This window comes from Dasypus novemcinctus, chromosome 17 (genome assembly GCF_030445035.2).
Source record: "Dasypus novemcinctus isolate mDasNov1 chromosome 17, mDasNov1.1.hap2, whole genome shotgun sequence".
Taxonomy (NCBI): domain Eukaryota; kingdom Metazoa; phylum Chordata; class Mammalia; order Cingulata; family Dasypodidae; genus Dasypus; species Dasypus novemcinctus.
This window is the reverse complement of record NC_080689.1, coordinates 39,121,157-39,138,797: the sequence shown is the minus strand read 5'-3', so window position 1 is coordinate 39,138,797 and position 17,641 is coordinate 39,121,157. Positions and strand designations below refer to the sequence as shown.

The window sequence follows — 17,641 nt, the reverse complement described above, 5'->3', positions numbered from 1 at the left end:
TAGGATGTGCACAGAACACCTTGCCATGTCCCTTTGTTTCTCTGAATTCTTAAGTCCTCACAGACAAGAGAATTAGTTCTAGAAGGCCAAGAAGGTGGAGGTGGTTACGGAAAGCTTCTCTTTCAAGCAGCAGCCATCAGAAATCTTTAAAGACATTTCTGACAGCCAGAAAGCAATGCAGTTTGACTCAGAGTTGGGCCTCAGTAAATGTTTATTGAATGAATCAGTTCAACAGTGACTCAATAAATCAAGAATGCTATAGAAACTTAGAATTTTAAAATCAAAACCCTGGAGATCACTTAGTCCAGCTATGTCACTTGCCGGGTGAGTAAAATGAGGCTCAGTGAAGCTAAGTGGGGTAGCCAGGGGCACAGAGCTGAGAAGTGACCTAGTGGAAACCATTGCTCAACCATCCTGGCTCTTATCCCAATGCTAAACCCTGAGAGCATGAAAGAAATAATCTAAAAATCATTTTGCAAATCATTCAGGTAGAAAACTGTTAAAACAGGATATTGATAAAGCACTCATAAAGAGATTCATTTTTCCCTTCCCTTTTTTAAATTTACAGTGTTCTCTGTTTCTTTATTCCATGAACCTTAATTAACCAAAAGGCTTCTGAAAATGGAGTTTTGGCATAATGATATTCTGGTTAATAAAAGATTTGGTAAAAGCTGATTTTTAGAAATTGCTGGTCAAAGTTCTCCAGAATGTGGTTGTTTCCTTAATGATAATGTTCATAATAACTATCAGCAATTCACTGCTTATCATATGACAGGAAGATACGATTTTATGTATGCAACAGACAGGATGTTGAGGGGATATTCCCCCTTGTAGAACTGCTGTCTAGAACCCACTGAAACAAAAGATGGCAGTAGATTCAATTATAAAGAGAACCTTCAAAAACAGAGGTCAATTATCTCCTTCAGCACATTCTAGGGGCAGCAAAACAGACCCTTCTACCACTCCTAACATGCCATACACCTTCCCATCTCCCACTTTCCCCATCTATTAATACCTAAGAAGCAAGGGAAGGGAGAGGAGAGCAAAGCAGTCACCAGGTCCTACTCACTGTTAAGACATACAGTGCATGAAGAGATCCCCGTGCCAAGGGAGGGAACAGACTACTACAGAATCGTATCTAGAGCCCGAGTGTGCCTACATTAAAGGAAGGCTGGCATTCTACATTCTTTCTACATGACTCATCTTGACTGGTGCTCCCTGGACCTTTCTAAGGAAGGGAGAAGGGAAGAGCCATGTCTTGAGGAAAGCCAGTGAGAAGGTGCCTAGAGCCATTCCATGAGGAGAAGCAAGGATGAGACTTAAAATCAAATATGGGACTAAAATTAGAAATTAGCTTTGAGTTTCTAATGTCTGAAAGTGATCAGAAATTCAGTGATTCCCCCCCAAGATATTGTCTCAACAGGGAGTAAGTATATGTTCAAAAAGCAGAGGTTGGAGAAATAAGATATATATAAATACATACTCTTTCCTTGTATCTTACTGGTTGAGACTCTAATAAACTAAGTACACATCTATTTTTTTCAAGATTTATTTTTATTTATTTATCTCTCCTTCCCCCCTCCCCCCCCCCCCAGTTGTGTGCTCTCTGTGTCTACTTGTATTCTTGTCAGTGGCACTGAATCTACGTCTCTTTTTGTTGCATCTTGTTGTGTCAACTCTCCGTGTGTGCGGCGCCATTCCTGGGCAGGCTGCACTTTCTTTCGCGCTGGGCGGCTCTCCTTACAGGGCACACTCCTTGCGTGTGGGGCTCCCCTACGTGGGAGATACCCCTGCATGGCCCGGCACTCCTTGTGCACATCAGCACGGTGCTTGGGCTAGCTCCACACGGGTCAAGGAGGCCCTGGGTTTGAACCGTAATTACAAGTCTATTATTTAATCCTTGTAATTACTCCAAAATAGGACTTACCATTATTGCCCCAATTTACAAATAAAGAAACTGAGATTTAAAAGTGATGGTTTACTTATCCAAGCATTTGCAGTGGGAGAGTAGGATTTGAACGCAGGTATGCATGACTCCATAGATTGTGCTTCTAAGTTCTACACCTTAATAAGTTTTAGTCTCCTTGTCACCACTTGTAGGTACCTCCATACAACAGACAGGCTTGATTTTTCAGAATGCAAGTCACTCATGTTACTGCCCAGCCTAAAGCACTCTAAGGACCTCCCAGGGTATGTAGAATAAAATCCAAAAGTTTGGCCAAGATTTAGGATGCCCTGCATGACCTAGTCCCAGGCACATAACCCTGATCTCACCTCATTCTATGTTCCCCATTTCACCACACTCAGTGGACACTGGACTTTTCTTCATTCCTAGAAAGAAACAGAGTCCTTTCCATCTCAGGAGGTTTCACTTGAAGTTGCCTCTATTTGGGATAGATACTTTTTGCCCAAAATGTCCCACAAGTGGTTTTTCAACATTGTGGTTGTTGCTCTACAGTGTGTCATGGGGACACAGACCCAACAGAGACTCCCAGCAAATGACTGCTCTATTGCTTGCACAGCACAAAGGGTCCAAAGAGCAGGGGAAAGATTCTATCTTGGCCAGTTCCCGGCGAGGTTTCAGGGTCAGTAGATGGAAGCTCTGCACACCTCTCTTCGCCCCTCCTCTACTTCATATTTTGGGGATGCCACTATAAAATAAGCCTAGTTCCTTCTTTCTTTTAAGACATTGCCATTCTTGTTGTAAACAAAACAGATTTTGACTTAGCAGTGCATATTTCTCCCATTGCTAAGAAATGTTTTGAGTCCACTTAACTGTGATGAGTAGAAATGTGACAGACCAGGTCAATTAATTTTCTAATCAGATCACATCCAAAATGGATGATAATTTGATTTCAGTTACAGCAGTGGATGAACCATTGTGCTTCTAGAGAGAACCATAAATGCAGTTGCATGGTTAAGTATATTCCTTTAGAATGATGATTTGTTAGACTGTACCACAAGATATACCCTCTTAGATTTATCCAGGGGAGTGGGAATAAGTTCCCAAACCTACAGTGTGTTCTGCTATATATTATAGCTTAAAGGAGAAACACATTAGGAATAGGAATTCAGAGATTACCTCCACTAATAAGCGGCTGGACTCTGTTGAGATCTATTAATAGATGTTCCACATATCTACATACTGATGAGGTCCCTCCAATTCTTTTGGGTTTTTGGTTTTTTTCTGTTGTTGTTTTTTTTCCCAATCAAAAGATGCTAAAGTAACTGTATTAATCAGCCAAAGGGGTGCTGATGCAAAATACCAGAAATAGATTGGTTTTTATAAAGGATATTTATTTGGGGTAGAAGCTTACAGATACCAGGCCATAAAGCATAAGTTACTTCCCTCACCAAAGTCTATTTTCACATGTTGGAGCAAGATGGCTGCCGACACCTGCAAGGGTTCAGGCTTCCTGTGTTCCTGTCTTCCTGGGACTTGCTTCTTCTTCCTCTGTGAGCTTACTTCCTGGGACTCCAGCTTAAGGCTTCAGCATCAAACTCCAACATTAAAACTCCAAGATCAAAAACCCACAACTCTGTCCTTTGCTATGCTTTTTATCTGTGAGTCCCCACCCACCAAGGGGTGGGGACTGAATGCCCTACTGGCACAAGAGGTTTACCTGATTAAATAAGGTTTACCTGATTAAATAAGAGGTTTACCTGATTAAATATAATCCAACTTGCCCGGAGGAAAAGATTAGTTTAGAAACATAATCCAATATTTCTTTTTGGAAATCATCAATAATATCAAATTGCTTTAGTAACTGATCTAACATCTAAGGGATGTTTGTCCCTTAAGAAAAGTGTCATGATAAAAAAAAATGTCATCACTAGAGTGTGACTGACACAGAGAAATCCTTGTAGTATGTAGAAATGTCTGAATCACAAAAGTTTAAGAATCTGTTACAACATTAAGACTTTCTCACTTTAGTATACACCCAGATCACCTCAGGGATCTTGTTAGAATGTAGATTCTGCTTCAGTAGGTTGGGGATGGCACATGAGTATCTTTATTTCTTACACACTACAAGCGATGACATTGCTGCTGTTGCCTAGACCGCACTTGGGGCAGCAAGTGTGAAGAGATCCTAATTTGTTTTAAGTAATTTCACCTTAACCAACACCTCCCTCTTCCATTTGAGATTCCCCTCCACTCTGCTTTTACCATTCAAGATATCACTACTTGCATCTCTTAAAAATCATATTCAATTATTTGGAGCAGTTTACAACATGGCCAGATTTTTTGAGATAGAGGCAGCCCCACTCTAATTCTAGGGAGAAAGCAGCATGTTATTAAATTGGCTAATCTGGGAAGCAGACTTGGCCCAGTGGATAAGGCGTCCGTCTACCACATGGGAGGTCCCGGATTCAAACCCTGGGCCTTCTTGACCCTTGTGGAGTTGGCCCACGAGCAGTGCTGATGTGCACAAGGAGTGCCCTGCCACGCAGGGGTGTCCCCCCTGTAGGGGATCCCACGCACAAGAAGTGCGCCCCTTAAGGAGAGCCACCCAGCCCGAAAGAAAGTGCAGCCTGCCTAAGAATGGTGCCGCACACACGGAGAGCTGACACAACAAGATGATGCAACAAAAAGAAACACAGATTCCCAGTGCCGCTGATAAGGATAGAAGCCGTCACAGAAGAACACACAGTGAAGGGAAGCAGACAACAGTGGTGGTGGTGGTGGGGGGAGATATTAAAAAATAAAATAAAATAAATCTTTAACAAAATAATAATAAATTGGCTAATCTTTGGAGCTTGGTAATAACATTAATCGCTCCTTATATATCGCCCTGACCAAGTCTGTAATAAGGTGATTTCATATTTACTCCACACCCATTTTATAAATGGGTTTGTCTGTAAATGCAAAAAATCTATACATTTGCTATAAATGTAATTGTATTTATAATTTACTTCTTTATTAAATTGTCATTAATTGGTACCTAAAGAATTCACATGTGTGGAGGGAATTTTTTTAAGATCTGTGTTCTCCAAGCTATGTTTTTATTCTGATTGTGTTGCTGGATTCCCTCAAAGTTAAAAGATGCTACTGCAGATTCAATAGGTACAGTAGATTCTACAGATGATACAGTAGATTTCATTTATTGGGACTTGAAGCCAAGGCAGAACAGAAATAGCAACATTGCATATGTGGTGAATGCCAGGCTATCTGCCCGTTACTTCCCACACATATCAGATGATCTGTGCAGAACTGATTGATCATCAGTCCAAAAAGATGCAGAGTGGCCTGTTTGGTTCCCAGCAGCTGTAGTTATTTAAACAAATGCAAATTAGTTGCACAATGAGATTGGAAAATCATTTTACTAGAGTTGTCCTATTCCTTTTGAAAAAATATGCTCAAGTTTAAGCTTCAGTTTTTTATTAAAAATTAGAAACTTAGTTTGTGAGGAAATATATGTGAGAAAAAGTTCTAGATTAGACTCAAGAGGTCATGAGTCATATTCTGATTCTCTTCCAATTAATTATGTGGCCATAATTGTATCTGTTGGGCCCTCTCTCTCTTTTCATCTAATAAATGAGGACATTGGAATAAATAATTCCTAAGTTTTCTAAGTTTTCTTCAACTCTCATATTTAATGACCTCAGGATATAATCAGAATGTGCCTCTTCTTTTGTGTTATCTAATGTGTAAGTAAATTCATAGTTGCTAAGGGAGGTGTTTGGCACTTTATTTCTGAGTTTCTTGCTTTGAGGTATACCTAAAGTGAAGTAAAACCTTCAAGAATTAATATTTTATAAAGTTGGATTTCTTGCTGCAAAAGAAATAGCAGTTAGCCTCAGAATTTCCATATATTGGATCATTTTTGGGAATTCAGGAATATTTTACAGCCCTATGTTTAAGGAAAGAATAAAATACGCTCCCTTTAAAGTAATCCTATTTCTCCTTGTCATAATTGATTGGTTTAATTTCTAAAATACTAATGGTTACGGCAAAAAAAATGCCATCATTTTTTGTTGCATTTCTTAGGGACTAAGAATTTAACTTCATTATAATATTGTGATTTTCAGGAGACAGACTTTCCTGTTTTTCTAAACTTGCTTTACCTTCATAGTCAGAAATATTTTGGCTTATTGTTCAATTTAATAATGTAAACTTGCAACACGTAACTTTGTTTAGTCAAGACTATTTTTGGCATGATATTCTTGTGTATTTGACTTATAAAGTAGAAAAACAAATGAAGCAGATCTCTCAGACAAATGCTTTTTTTTGTTTGTTTTTCATGAATTGGTTTTAGTTTCTTTTGTTGAACACCATCATAAAAATCACATAAATATAGTAAAACTTTACCAACTTGTATACTCTGGGACTTTCAGTATGAAAAGTAAAATAAGATCATCAAGAGTAATAATGTGTTGGAGAGGATGTGGTGGGAATATAGAATGGTGCAGCCTCTGTGGAGGATGGTTTGGCGGTTCCTCAGGAAGCTAAGTACAGAACTGCCATATGATCTGGCAGTCCCACTGCGAGGAATATACCTAGAAGAATTGAAAGCAGTGATGCAAACAGATATATGCACACCAATGTTCATTATGGCATTATTCACAATTGCCAAAAGTTGGGAAGCAGTCCAAGTGTCTATCAATGGATGAATGGATAAACTAAATGTGTATATATATGGTGGAATACTACTCAGCTGTAAGAAAGCATGAAGTATTGACATGTCGGACAACATGGATGAAACTCAAAGACCTTACATTGAGTGAAGTAAGCCAGCCATTAAAGGACAAATATTTCATGATCTCCCTGAAATGACCTAAGGATATTGAGAAGACTCACAGAGGTAAAGTCTGGAAGACAGGTTACCAGGGGATAGAAAAGGAATAGAGAGTGGTGAGCTGATGCTCAATCTGGGTACAATCTGTAATAAGGTGAATGGGGAGGTTTGGCAGTGGGTAGGGGTGGTGGTGGTGCAGCCATGTGAGTGGATCAATGATCCTGGAGTGTGAGTACGAGCAGGGTTGTGGGGGGTTGGGCTACCACAGAGCTGGGGGGAGGGCTGGGGAAAGGAACAGGTGGACTTTGGGGGAGGTAGAGTGTTGTGGGAGTGTTCATTAGGCAGCTACGGCAAGGGATGTCACTGGTGCATAGGGTTGGCAGTGGGGGCATATGTGGGGAGGGGTGCACCTGAGGCATGCGTCTATGGAATATGAATGTGTTCATGTGGTCTTAAGGTATTATCTCAGTGGGTGGAAACCCACACAATAACCAACAAAATTTTAATTCCCATCCAGCTACATTCTCTGATAGAGTTGCAAGAATCTCTAGAGTACATAGGCAGTGCCTAAGAAAAGAAAACAAACTAATAAGCCAAGCACTCAATATTAATGCTTGGACTTATGAACCTTATTCTTGTAAAATTGAAACTTAACTTAATAATATATATTCCCTAAGAGTTACCTCCTGAAAACCTCTTTGTTACTCAAATGTGGCCTCTCTCTAAGCCAAACTCAGCAAATAAACTCACTACCTTCCTTGCAGGGTGGAACATGACTCCCAGAGTTAAGCCTTTCTGGGACTGAAAGATTATTACTAAGTGTCAACCAGCGATGCATTTGGAAAAAGACATTGACCAAAAGGGGGGAAATTAAATAAAAAAGAGTTTTTACAGCTAAGAAAGTGAGTTGGGAGGTCATTCCAAAGGTTATGCTTATGCAGGTCTCAGGCAGATCTCACTACCACAATAAACAAAACCTCAAACAGGGATGATCCTGAGGGCTTTAGAGACATCTGGACACTATAGACAAGGCACACAACCCCATGAAATCAGCACTCCATCAGTGGGGCTTACCTTGGAATATATGATAACCTATTTTCCTACCGTACCAATTAGCCTCATTTATCATTTTCCTACACGTAATTCTTCTACCCCTTTTATTTGAACCTATAATGAGCACTATACCCTTTGCATGTATGTCCCAGGGACTTGAATCTTTGGTCTACTTATATGCTGGTTGAGCCTGTAATCTCAGCAGATTTTCAGCCAACATCTACTCTCCAGTTCATCGGACTCACCCAGTTTCACTAACAAAATTATAACTTTGGACATCTCCTATCCCAAAAAGCAAAGAGGATCTACAACTGCAAGCAAAACAGCTCCTTCCGTCTGCCCCATAAGATCTAAGCCCCACAAATCCTCAAGTTTGAGGAATGAACAAGCGTAAGGGGGGAATGCAACCATGGACCAAAGTAGAGTTGTTATTATTATTGTAGTAATGGAAGAACTTAACAATGTTGATATAAAGATAGTGGTTACCAGAAGTTCTGAGGGGAGGGGGAGGGAAGAATAGGTGGAACACAAGATCACGCATTGGAATTGTTCGGCATGACATTGCAATGACAAATACAGGCCATTATACATTTTGTCAAGACGTATGAAATTGTTGGTGCAAATGTAAACCATAATATAGACTATGGTTAGTAGCAATTCTTCAAAACATGTTCATCAACTGTAACAAATGTACCACGCTGATGTAAGTTGTTGTTAACAGGGGAAAATGTGAGAGAGGGAGGGGGTGGGGTATATGGGAATCCCTTATATTTTAGATGTAACTTTTCTTTAATCTAAAACTTTTTTTAAAATACAATTTTAAAAAGTCTCTGAAAAAAAAAATAATATGGGCCGGTTCCTTGACGTAGGAAAACGACATGACATTTTGCATGCAAATGGAGACAGTGGGACTTCTTTCTGTCCATAGGCATCCCTATCTTTAGTATGTAGAGTAATTCCCTTGTAGATCATTTTCTTGGTAAGGAATTTTAGTGCACTTGGAAGGCGTGGAAACCTATAATCTCAAATCAATGAGATTATGAACAAGTAATGTGAAAGAAGCATTGCACTGAGAATCAGTTTTTCTATGGACTTGCAGTGATTTAACCTCTCTTTTTTTACCATTTCTCTTAGAAATCTGTGGTTCTTGGTATTGAAAGTGACCCATTTGTTCAATCTCCCATTAAAAGTTTGGACACCTATTATCAAATCCAGTTAAATGGTTCTTACGTGAATAGCTCTCTTAGAAAGTCTTTATGTTAAAATATAATTTATTTTCCCATCGCTTTTATGTATCCATCCTTTTTAAAACTCTGACTCCATTCAGAATCCTCTAATCAACTTCTGAAGGACATCCTTCTAGATATTTGAAGATGTGATCATACATCCCTTAAGTCTTTTCTTCTCAAAGTTTACTGTGCTAACCTGATATAGCCTTTTATCATCTTGGCAGATATCCATATACATTCCAGCTTGTCCAATATAGAATATGATGACATGTGTGAACTGGCCAATATAAAAACATATGGCCATCCTATTATTTTCTAAGTACTTACATGAATGTAGCCCAAGCTTACATGGGCCTTTTGAGTGTCCTCATCATACTGTTGACACATGTTCTAGGGCTTCCAAAGATTTTGCTTTATTCGTTTTATCTGCTGCTCCCGAAAAGTCATGTTTCCTACATTCTATTACTTGTTTAGTGATTGCTTTGGACCTGAGAATATTCCCATCAAATTTAACTTTGTTAAGGTCAGTGCATCCTGTCAGCATAAAAAGAAATTATAGAATTCTGATTCTTCTAATTCTTCCAGTTAAGTTTGCCTCAGAAAAATGGATGAGCAAGGCCTGTGTTTTTTTATCTAAGTTACTGGAAGAGTGAAAAAATGAGTAAGAGTAAAATCCTATGGTGTCCTATTAGATCCCATTCTTCAACTCTCTAGTAGCATAGAACAAACCCATATAGAATATTAGATGTGTTGCAAGTTTTTAAACATTTTTTCTCTAATTCTATCATAAAATATTATGTATAGTTATAGAAACTCCCTTCTTGTTGACATTGATCCATTAATCAACACATTTAGGTTATGATCCTTCAAAAATTATAATTATATTCAGATAGTCTGTACTTTTTCCTAAATGTAATGTTTGCTCTGAAGAGTAAATGGTATTGGGATATTAGTAGGCACTAAAAAATGCTACATAATTGAAATTACTACTATTGCTATTATTTAGTTTTTACTAGTAAGAGTACCATTAATAGTAGTGTCTTGCTCATTTTGCCCTTTTGATCCAGAAGAATACATCATAAGATTAATTCATTTTGTGCTCAGTCATCCAAATTATTTTAAATTTTAGTGAAATATAACACACAACATAATTGTACAGCTAAGTGAGTTTTCATATTCTGAACACACTCGTAACCAAAACCCATATCAAGAACAGAACGTTGCTTGCACCGTCCTCCTCACTAGTCCCTCCCTCCCAATGTTAACCATTATCTTGACTGCTAACAGCAGAGATACGTTTTGAAAAATTTTTAAACAAATTTATACAAATGGAATTGAAGAGTATGTTCTTGTTTGTGTTGGCATTTTCTATTCAACATCATTATTGTGAAAAGTATCCATATTTCTGTATATAGTTGTAGATTGCATATTCTCATTGCTGTTTAATATTCGATTGTGTGACTCTATTTATTTATCCATTTTACTACTGATGGAAATCTCAATAACGTTCAGTTTGAAGTTATTGCACAGAGTGCTGCTATAAACATTTTGGTTTGCTGTTCTGATTAATTATGTGTGCGTTTTTGTTGTATGTATACTTGGGGTGGAATAGGTGGGTCATGGGGTTGGCACATGTTCTACTTTAAAAGATACTGACAAACAATTTTGCAAAGTATTACTACCAGTGAAGTATGGGGGTTCCAATTGCTCCACATCCTGTCTAACACATGGCATTTTGTTTGTCTTTTACATTTTATTCATTCTGGTGGGTATGTGGTAGTAACTCATTGTAGTTTTAGTCTGCATTTCTCTGAAGAATAATGAAGTTGACCATCTTTTCTTCTGAATACTCTTTTTTGTCTAATTTTTATTATTGTTTTTTTCTTACTGATTGTGCTAGTCCTTTATATATACTTGATAAATGTATTTGTTGATTATGTAATCATGTGGGTCCAATATCTTTTCAATTTTTATTGTTTTAGCACATATTGAAAATGCACCAAGGATTTGGGGCCTGTATTTTAAAACGGATGTAAACCCATTCTTTATGTATTCAGCAGAAGAGTATAAACAGCTCTTCACTCTGATACTTGGTGTTTGGCATGTGATAAGAACAAAGCTTAATGACAAAGACTACAAGATAGTAGACTAAGAATGAGAGGACTATTATCTTATAAATATAACTTAGTGATTGCTTTGGACCTGAGAATAGGACTTAGATTTATTCCCATCAAATTTAACTTTGTTAAGGTCAGCTCATCCTGTCCGCATAAAAAGAAATTATAGAATTCTGATTCTTCTAATTCTTCCAGTTAAGTTTCATATGATATGTATATTATTTTATTTTGCCTGTGTAGATTCATGTCTCATTTACGGCATTGAAAAGTAGAGCCAGGATCAGATGTGGCTCAAGGGGGGTTAAGTGCCTACTTCCCACATGGGAGGGCCCAGGTTTGGTTCCTGGTGCCTCTGAAAAACAAACAAACCGAAAAACAAACAACTAGCAAACAAACGAAAAAACCAACTCAGTGTAGCTGATGTGGCTCAGTGGTTGAGTGCCAGCATCCCACATACAAAGTCCCAGGTTTAATCATTGGTCCCGATACCTGAAAAAAAAAAAGTGGCATATTGTGCAGAATCTGTTTTTCCATTTACTGTGAATCTGAATTACCTAAATTTGAAATTAAGCAATATAGTAAGAGTGATAATTGTCATTTAAAAAATATAAGAATTTCATAGTGTTAAAAGTTGTCAACACACACATAACTTCTTAGCTTGAGATCTAGTGAATTGGCGAACGCTATTTTCCCCTTGGCTCTGCCACATTATCTGTCAAATATATCCTTTATTGAGATTTATCCTTACATGTAAATTGATATGAGGTCATCAAGAATACATTGTTTGGATATAATGCCATATATAATCTTTTAACTGGACCTAACCTCTTCAAGTCCCCAAACTCTGGAATTTAGTTAAGTAGACACTTTCTGAATATTTTATATGATTCTCTGTCTCCTTAAAATGGACTATTCATAATTATTATTTTCATACTTGATAGGCACATTTTTGTGCACAATTATTTTGTATCCCTTTTGCCTTGATCTTGGTACTGCTATACTTTGCAACATACAGCAGGTGTGGTTTATTAGACAGAAATTGAATTAGCAGCCAAAAGCTGAGTCTTTGTCCTCCTTTGTTACCGGTACCCTTTCTGATCCTGACAGTCACTTAAACTCCATGTGCCTCATTTCTTAAAAACAGAAGCTAAAAAGGTTGGACTAGAGAAGGGTCTCTAAAGCCCCTTCTACCTCTGAGTCCTTTTCTGAGTATATAATAGAGATGGAAAATGTTGCAAATATCTTCAAATAAGTAGATCTCACCATGTATGATGCATGTATATGTATATGAACTAGAATTCACTTGACTACCCATCATCACATGATAAGAACAATAACCAGTGAGAAATGCAACAATGTTGGGAATTTTATTTTTATTGATTATAGTAATTTTTTTCTTTTTGATTATCCATCTTATGTTTATTAGAGCTGATTTGTTTTTTTTTCAAAATTATGACAATACAACAATAAAACCAGAAACAGGAAGAGGTTATATAACTTAGTTAATAAGAAGATGAGCCACAAATAACTGTTTTCCAGTGACTGAGATCCCACTTCCTTTACCCTATGTGAGATTCCTATGGGACACTACAATGCCAGGTGGTGCTTATTGAAGTTGGTCAGTTTCCATGATGATGACATTGGTGCTTTTCTCTCATGATCATTCGCCACCGTTTAGGATTAAAGTGGCTACTTCCATTTGGGAATAGGCTAGGAAAACAAGACAAAAAAAACTTCCTTGCTATTGCCTGCTTGACATTTCATTTGACTCGTCCCAAAATAAAAATAAATGGGAAACAGACTGAGCTGTCACTTCATAAAGAAGTATATCAGTCTGACACAAGGAGAAGAGAAGCTGTCTTGAAATAAAGCTTCCTTTAATAACTCGTTGAGATACTGGCAATCAAACAACACTTTTTTAGTGTCTTCTTGGTTAGAAACCATGCTAACTACAGAAAAGCCTCAGTTAGATTGAGTAGTGCAATCAGAACTTCCAGGTTCAAATCGTACTGTGCCAGATACTAGTTGAGTAACCTTACCCTTGGTGAGATATTTAAGTTTTCCAAGGCTGTTTATCACGTGGAAAATAGATCTCGTAATACCCAGAACACATAGAACTGACACATGTGAACAATGAATTGATAATTATAAATGACCACATGAACAAGTCTTCACGCCTACCTGAAAGAATCATTCAAACTAGGAACTAAGCAAGCAGATTGTAAGAAAATTGAAGAGGCAAAAGGGAGAAGAATTTTTCTCTAGCAAATTGTCATCATGGTACATATTAAACCCACTGTACACACTGGATTTTCAAAGACAGTTTCTACTTGAATTATTTTTATTAATTTTAATAAAAGTGATTTGTTAAATTTATTTAGAAAAATAACAATTTGCCTTGAATGCCTATGATAAAATTTCATGAAAATCAATTCACAAATGAGAAAGAAACCTTTGTAAAAGCATCAACTAAAATTCTGTGTGCAAAATGGTCTGTGGTCACTGATTTATTCTATCTCCTCACTTCCCTCAGTAAATTTGATCATTCTTTTCAAATCACTTATGCCTCTCCCTTCTGTGGACATAGGTTATGAGAGTGAAGTGAATCAATGTAAAATAGTTTGTTGACATTTATCATAAAAGTGATGATCTACTGTCTTAAGGAATGTCTCTCATTTCCCTATATTCACATTTATCCTATAATATGAGGATCAAATTATTTCATTTCACAACATCACTAAATGAGTCCTCTGGACTTTATTGTTGCTGGTTTCTAAGGGAATATATTTAGAGTTTTATCTTATCTGATTATAAATTTAATGAAAACTAACTATAAAATAATAATACATATATACATATAAATATATTTATTACACAAGATAGGAAGTAATGATCCTGTTTTCTTCCCTTAAAAATATCTGTTGTGAAATATGTCATATATACAAAAGAAAATATATATGTTTATGTGTATATATATATATATATTTTTTTTTTTTAAGATTTATTTATTTATTTAATTTCCCCCCTCCCCTGGTTGTCTGTTCTCTGTGTCTATTTGCTGCGTCTTGTTTCTTTGTCCGCTTCTGTTGTCGTCAGCGGCACGGAAAGTGTGGGCGGCACCACTTTCGCGCTGGGCGGCTCTCCTTCGGGGCGCACTCCTTTCTCGTGGGGCTCCCCTACGCGGGGGACACCCCTGCATGGCAGGGCACTCCTTGTGCGCATCAGCACTGCACATGGGCCAGCTCCACACAGGTCAAGGAGGCCCGGGGTTTGAACCCCGGACCTCCCATGTGGTAGACGGATGCCCTAACCACTGGGCCAAGTCCGTTTCCCATTCTCTCATTTTTTAAAGAAGAAATTACTGTCTTTAATATTCTTTTTTTTTTTTTTAGTTTCATACATACAAATGAATCCTTAAGTGATAACATTATTTCTTTTGCTTCTTTTTGAAGTTTGCATAAATGGGATCATATTGCATATATTCTTTGACAAGTTTCCAAAATCAATATTAATCCTGTTTTAGAGATTATTTACATAGTTCAGTGTAGCATTCCATTGTGTAAATATATACTATATCCACACTCTTGCTGATGGCCATTTAGAGTTTTCAGTGTTTTGCCTTCATTCTGCTATGGCCATTTGTATTTCTGGTGCACTTATGCAAGAATTTCTCTAGGTGTATAGGACTGCAATTGCAATTTGAACATTTCTATTCAGCAATATCGTACTATTTTCCAGAATGTTTTTCCTTTTACATTCCCATCAGCAGAGGGTTAAGACTTACCGTTTATCCACTGCTTTGTCAAAACTTGGGATTTTTCTTGTATTTCTCCCATTTCTTTTGTCACTTTCATGGATTTGAAGCAGTATTTGAATATAGTTTGATTTTTACATTTCCCTGACTTATTAAAAGGATTGAGACTCTTTCATTTCTTCATAGCTTCAAGGGCATATGTAACTATTTTTCTGTGAAATTACTGTATAATTCTTTTGTGCATCTTTCCATTATTTGTCCTTTGATAATTGATTCATGAGTGCTTTTTTAATAAATATGAAATAAAAATATTTTCTCTCAAGTTTCTATTTAACTTTTATTCTCTTTTTGGTATCATTGATGAACAAATGTTCTTAATTTTAATGTGTTTGAATTTGTTAATATTCTATTTGTGCATTTTATTCCTGTTTAAGAAATATCTTTCCAGACCTCAGGATCATAATTTTGTGCTTTACAATAATTTGACAGCTGTCTCCCTAATTTATACCCTTAATCCATGTATACTTGATTTTTGTGAACAAAATGATGTAAGGATCCAATTTCTCTGTTCATATGGAAAACCCTTTTCCCAGTACCATTTATCTCCTAATCTCACTTATCTGTAATGCCTAATTTGATATAAATCATATTTTATATACGCTTTTGATTATTCTTAGTTTGATTGATTATCCTTATTATGCTTTACTTATCAATCCTACTGCATTCTCTAACGTACTGTAATTTCTAATAAAGGTTCATCTCTACTCAGGCAAGTTGCTCCATCTTCTTTCTCTGACATTTCTTGGCTATTCTGGACCCTTTTCTTTTCCTATATTATCAGCTTTTCATATTCTTTAAAAATATACTCTTCTCTTTTTTAAGATTTTATTACAACATCTAAAGATCTATTTAATCATTAGATCTATTTATTTATGTTTCAAATATTTATTGTTCCTGATACAAAGAAATGCAGATATTTTGATTCCTGCCATCATTCTAAAATGGCTTATTAAATCCGATTATTTATTTGTAGATTATTTGTCCTTTCAATTAATAAAATTATTTTTGCTATTACATTATTTTCTTCATTTACAACCATCATAATATCATGGTTTTTTCCTTTTTTTCCCATTAGCTGGTACTTCAAATATAAAATCGGATAGAAGTGTTGATAATAGGCAATCTTGTCCTGTTTGTGTTCTTAAAAAATAGTTCAATATTTTGCAATTAAGTATGACATATGCTATTTGTTTTAGATCATTTATCACATTTTCCACATTAAGCAGGCTAGGAGGAAGGTGTCTACCATTCTTCGTACTGACTCTGGGCTAGGAAATTTGCCAGAGGTCTGCACAGGCATTATCTAATTTTATCTTTACATCTATCCTGAAATCACCAACTGTTTTTGGAAATTGAGATTTTTTAAAATGCCATAATTACCCCAGTGACAGAGCTAGCAAGAAAGTGTCCATCTAGACTCTAAATTCATATTTTGACCCATGTTTTTTACCCCAGTATAGCAAAGATTTTAATCATGTAGAACCATCCAGTCTGCATTTATGGTACCTGATTTGTGGTCTGCAGATATCACAGAGCTACTTTCCCTGATCAGAGCACTTGCAGTAATACTTAAAACTTAATTCAATTTTTAAGAATGTCAGTTTTAGCTACGATGGTTGATGGCCCAATAGCTAAAGAGGTCTATTTAAAAACATACTGACATATACAGTACTATTTGACTCTGACAAGACTCTTGTCATGAATGTTAATTAGGTAAAGAGCTATATTTTCGGGTTAACTAGTTATTGTTTTTGTTAAGATGTGCTACTTTACGTAGTATATTTCTTTACTTATACATATGTTTATCTGTTTCCCTCTAGGAAAAGAAGAATATATTGCTACTTTCAAGGGATCTGAATACTTCTGCTACGACTTGTCTCAAAACCCCATTCAAAGCAGCAGCGATGAAATAACTCTGTCCTTTAAAACCCTTCAGAGGAATGGACTGATGCTTCACACTGGGAAATCGGCTGATTATGTCAATCTCGCCCTGAAAAATGGAGCTGTCTCTCTGGTCATTAATTTGGGATCAGGGGCCTTTGAAGCACTAGTGGAGCCTGTGAATGGAAAGTTTAATGATAATGCCTGGCATGATGTGAAAGTCACCAGGAATCTGCGTCAGGTAACAGCGCAGTGGATAAGAGAGTAACTGGCTTTGTTTCTCGCTACAGCTGTGTGTGTGGTACTTGAAAACCCTAACATGATATAGGGCTCCTCAGAGTCGCTTACAAATTAGCTTTGTCTTCTTCTGAGGTGAATCTTCCTGCCATACTTGAGCAGGGGCATATCTAGAAAGTTCTGGGGGCCCAAAGGCTATTTTGATAAAGCGACATATGACAATTTCCCAGAGGGCTGCAAGGATATCCCTGTGACCTGCCCTTCCTGTGATGTGTGTGATTTTGTTGTGTTTTTGGTTTTTTGTTCATTTGATTTGAAATTATAGTTTCATGGTGATCATTTGGAAGCATGCACATTGGGGTCATTAAATCACAGTTCCTTTTTTGTAATCAAAGAAATAGTGTGTTTGTGATTTGGGATTGTAACAATCCCTACTCCCTCCCCAACCCCACCCCTGGAGGGGGACAGGAATAGTCCCTGAGGGGGAAAAATGCCCAGGGGTTTACATATCCCCTGAAGAGTCTGTTTATGAAGATATTGTCATTTTTAAGCACAGACCTTTTAAGTTGAATC

General features: G+C 37.0%; 1 protein-coding gene across 50 annotated transcripts in view; it reads left to right on the top strand.

Moving 5' to 3' along the window:
• The window catches only part of NRXN1 (neurexin 1), a 1,214,286-nt gene that overhangs the window by 440,847 nt on the left and 755,798 nt on the right, over positions 1–17,641 (top strand). For all 50 annotated transcript variants that reach the window (XM_071208815.1, XM_071208816.1, XM_071208823.1 and 47 more), the window contains one exon: positions 16,771–17,072. In XM_071208815.1, the coding sequence (XP_071064916.1) occupies positions 16,771–17,072 (302 nt within the window). The remainder of the gene's footprint in view (positions 1–16,770; positions 17,073–17,641) is intronic.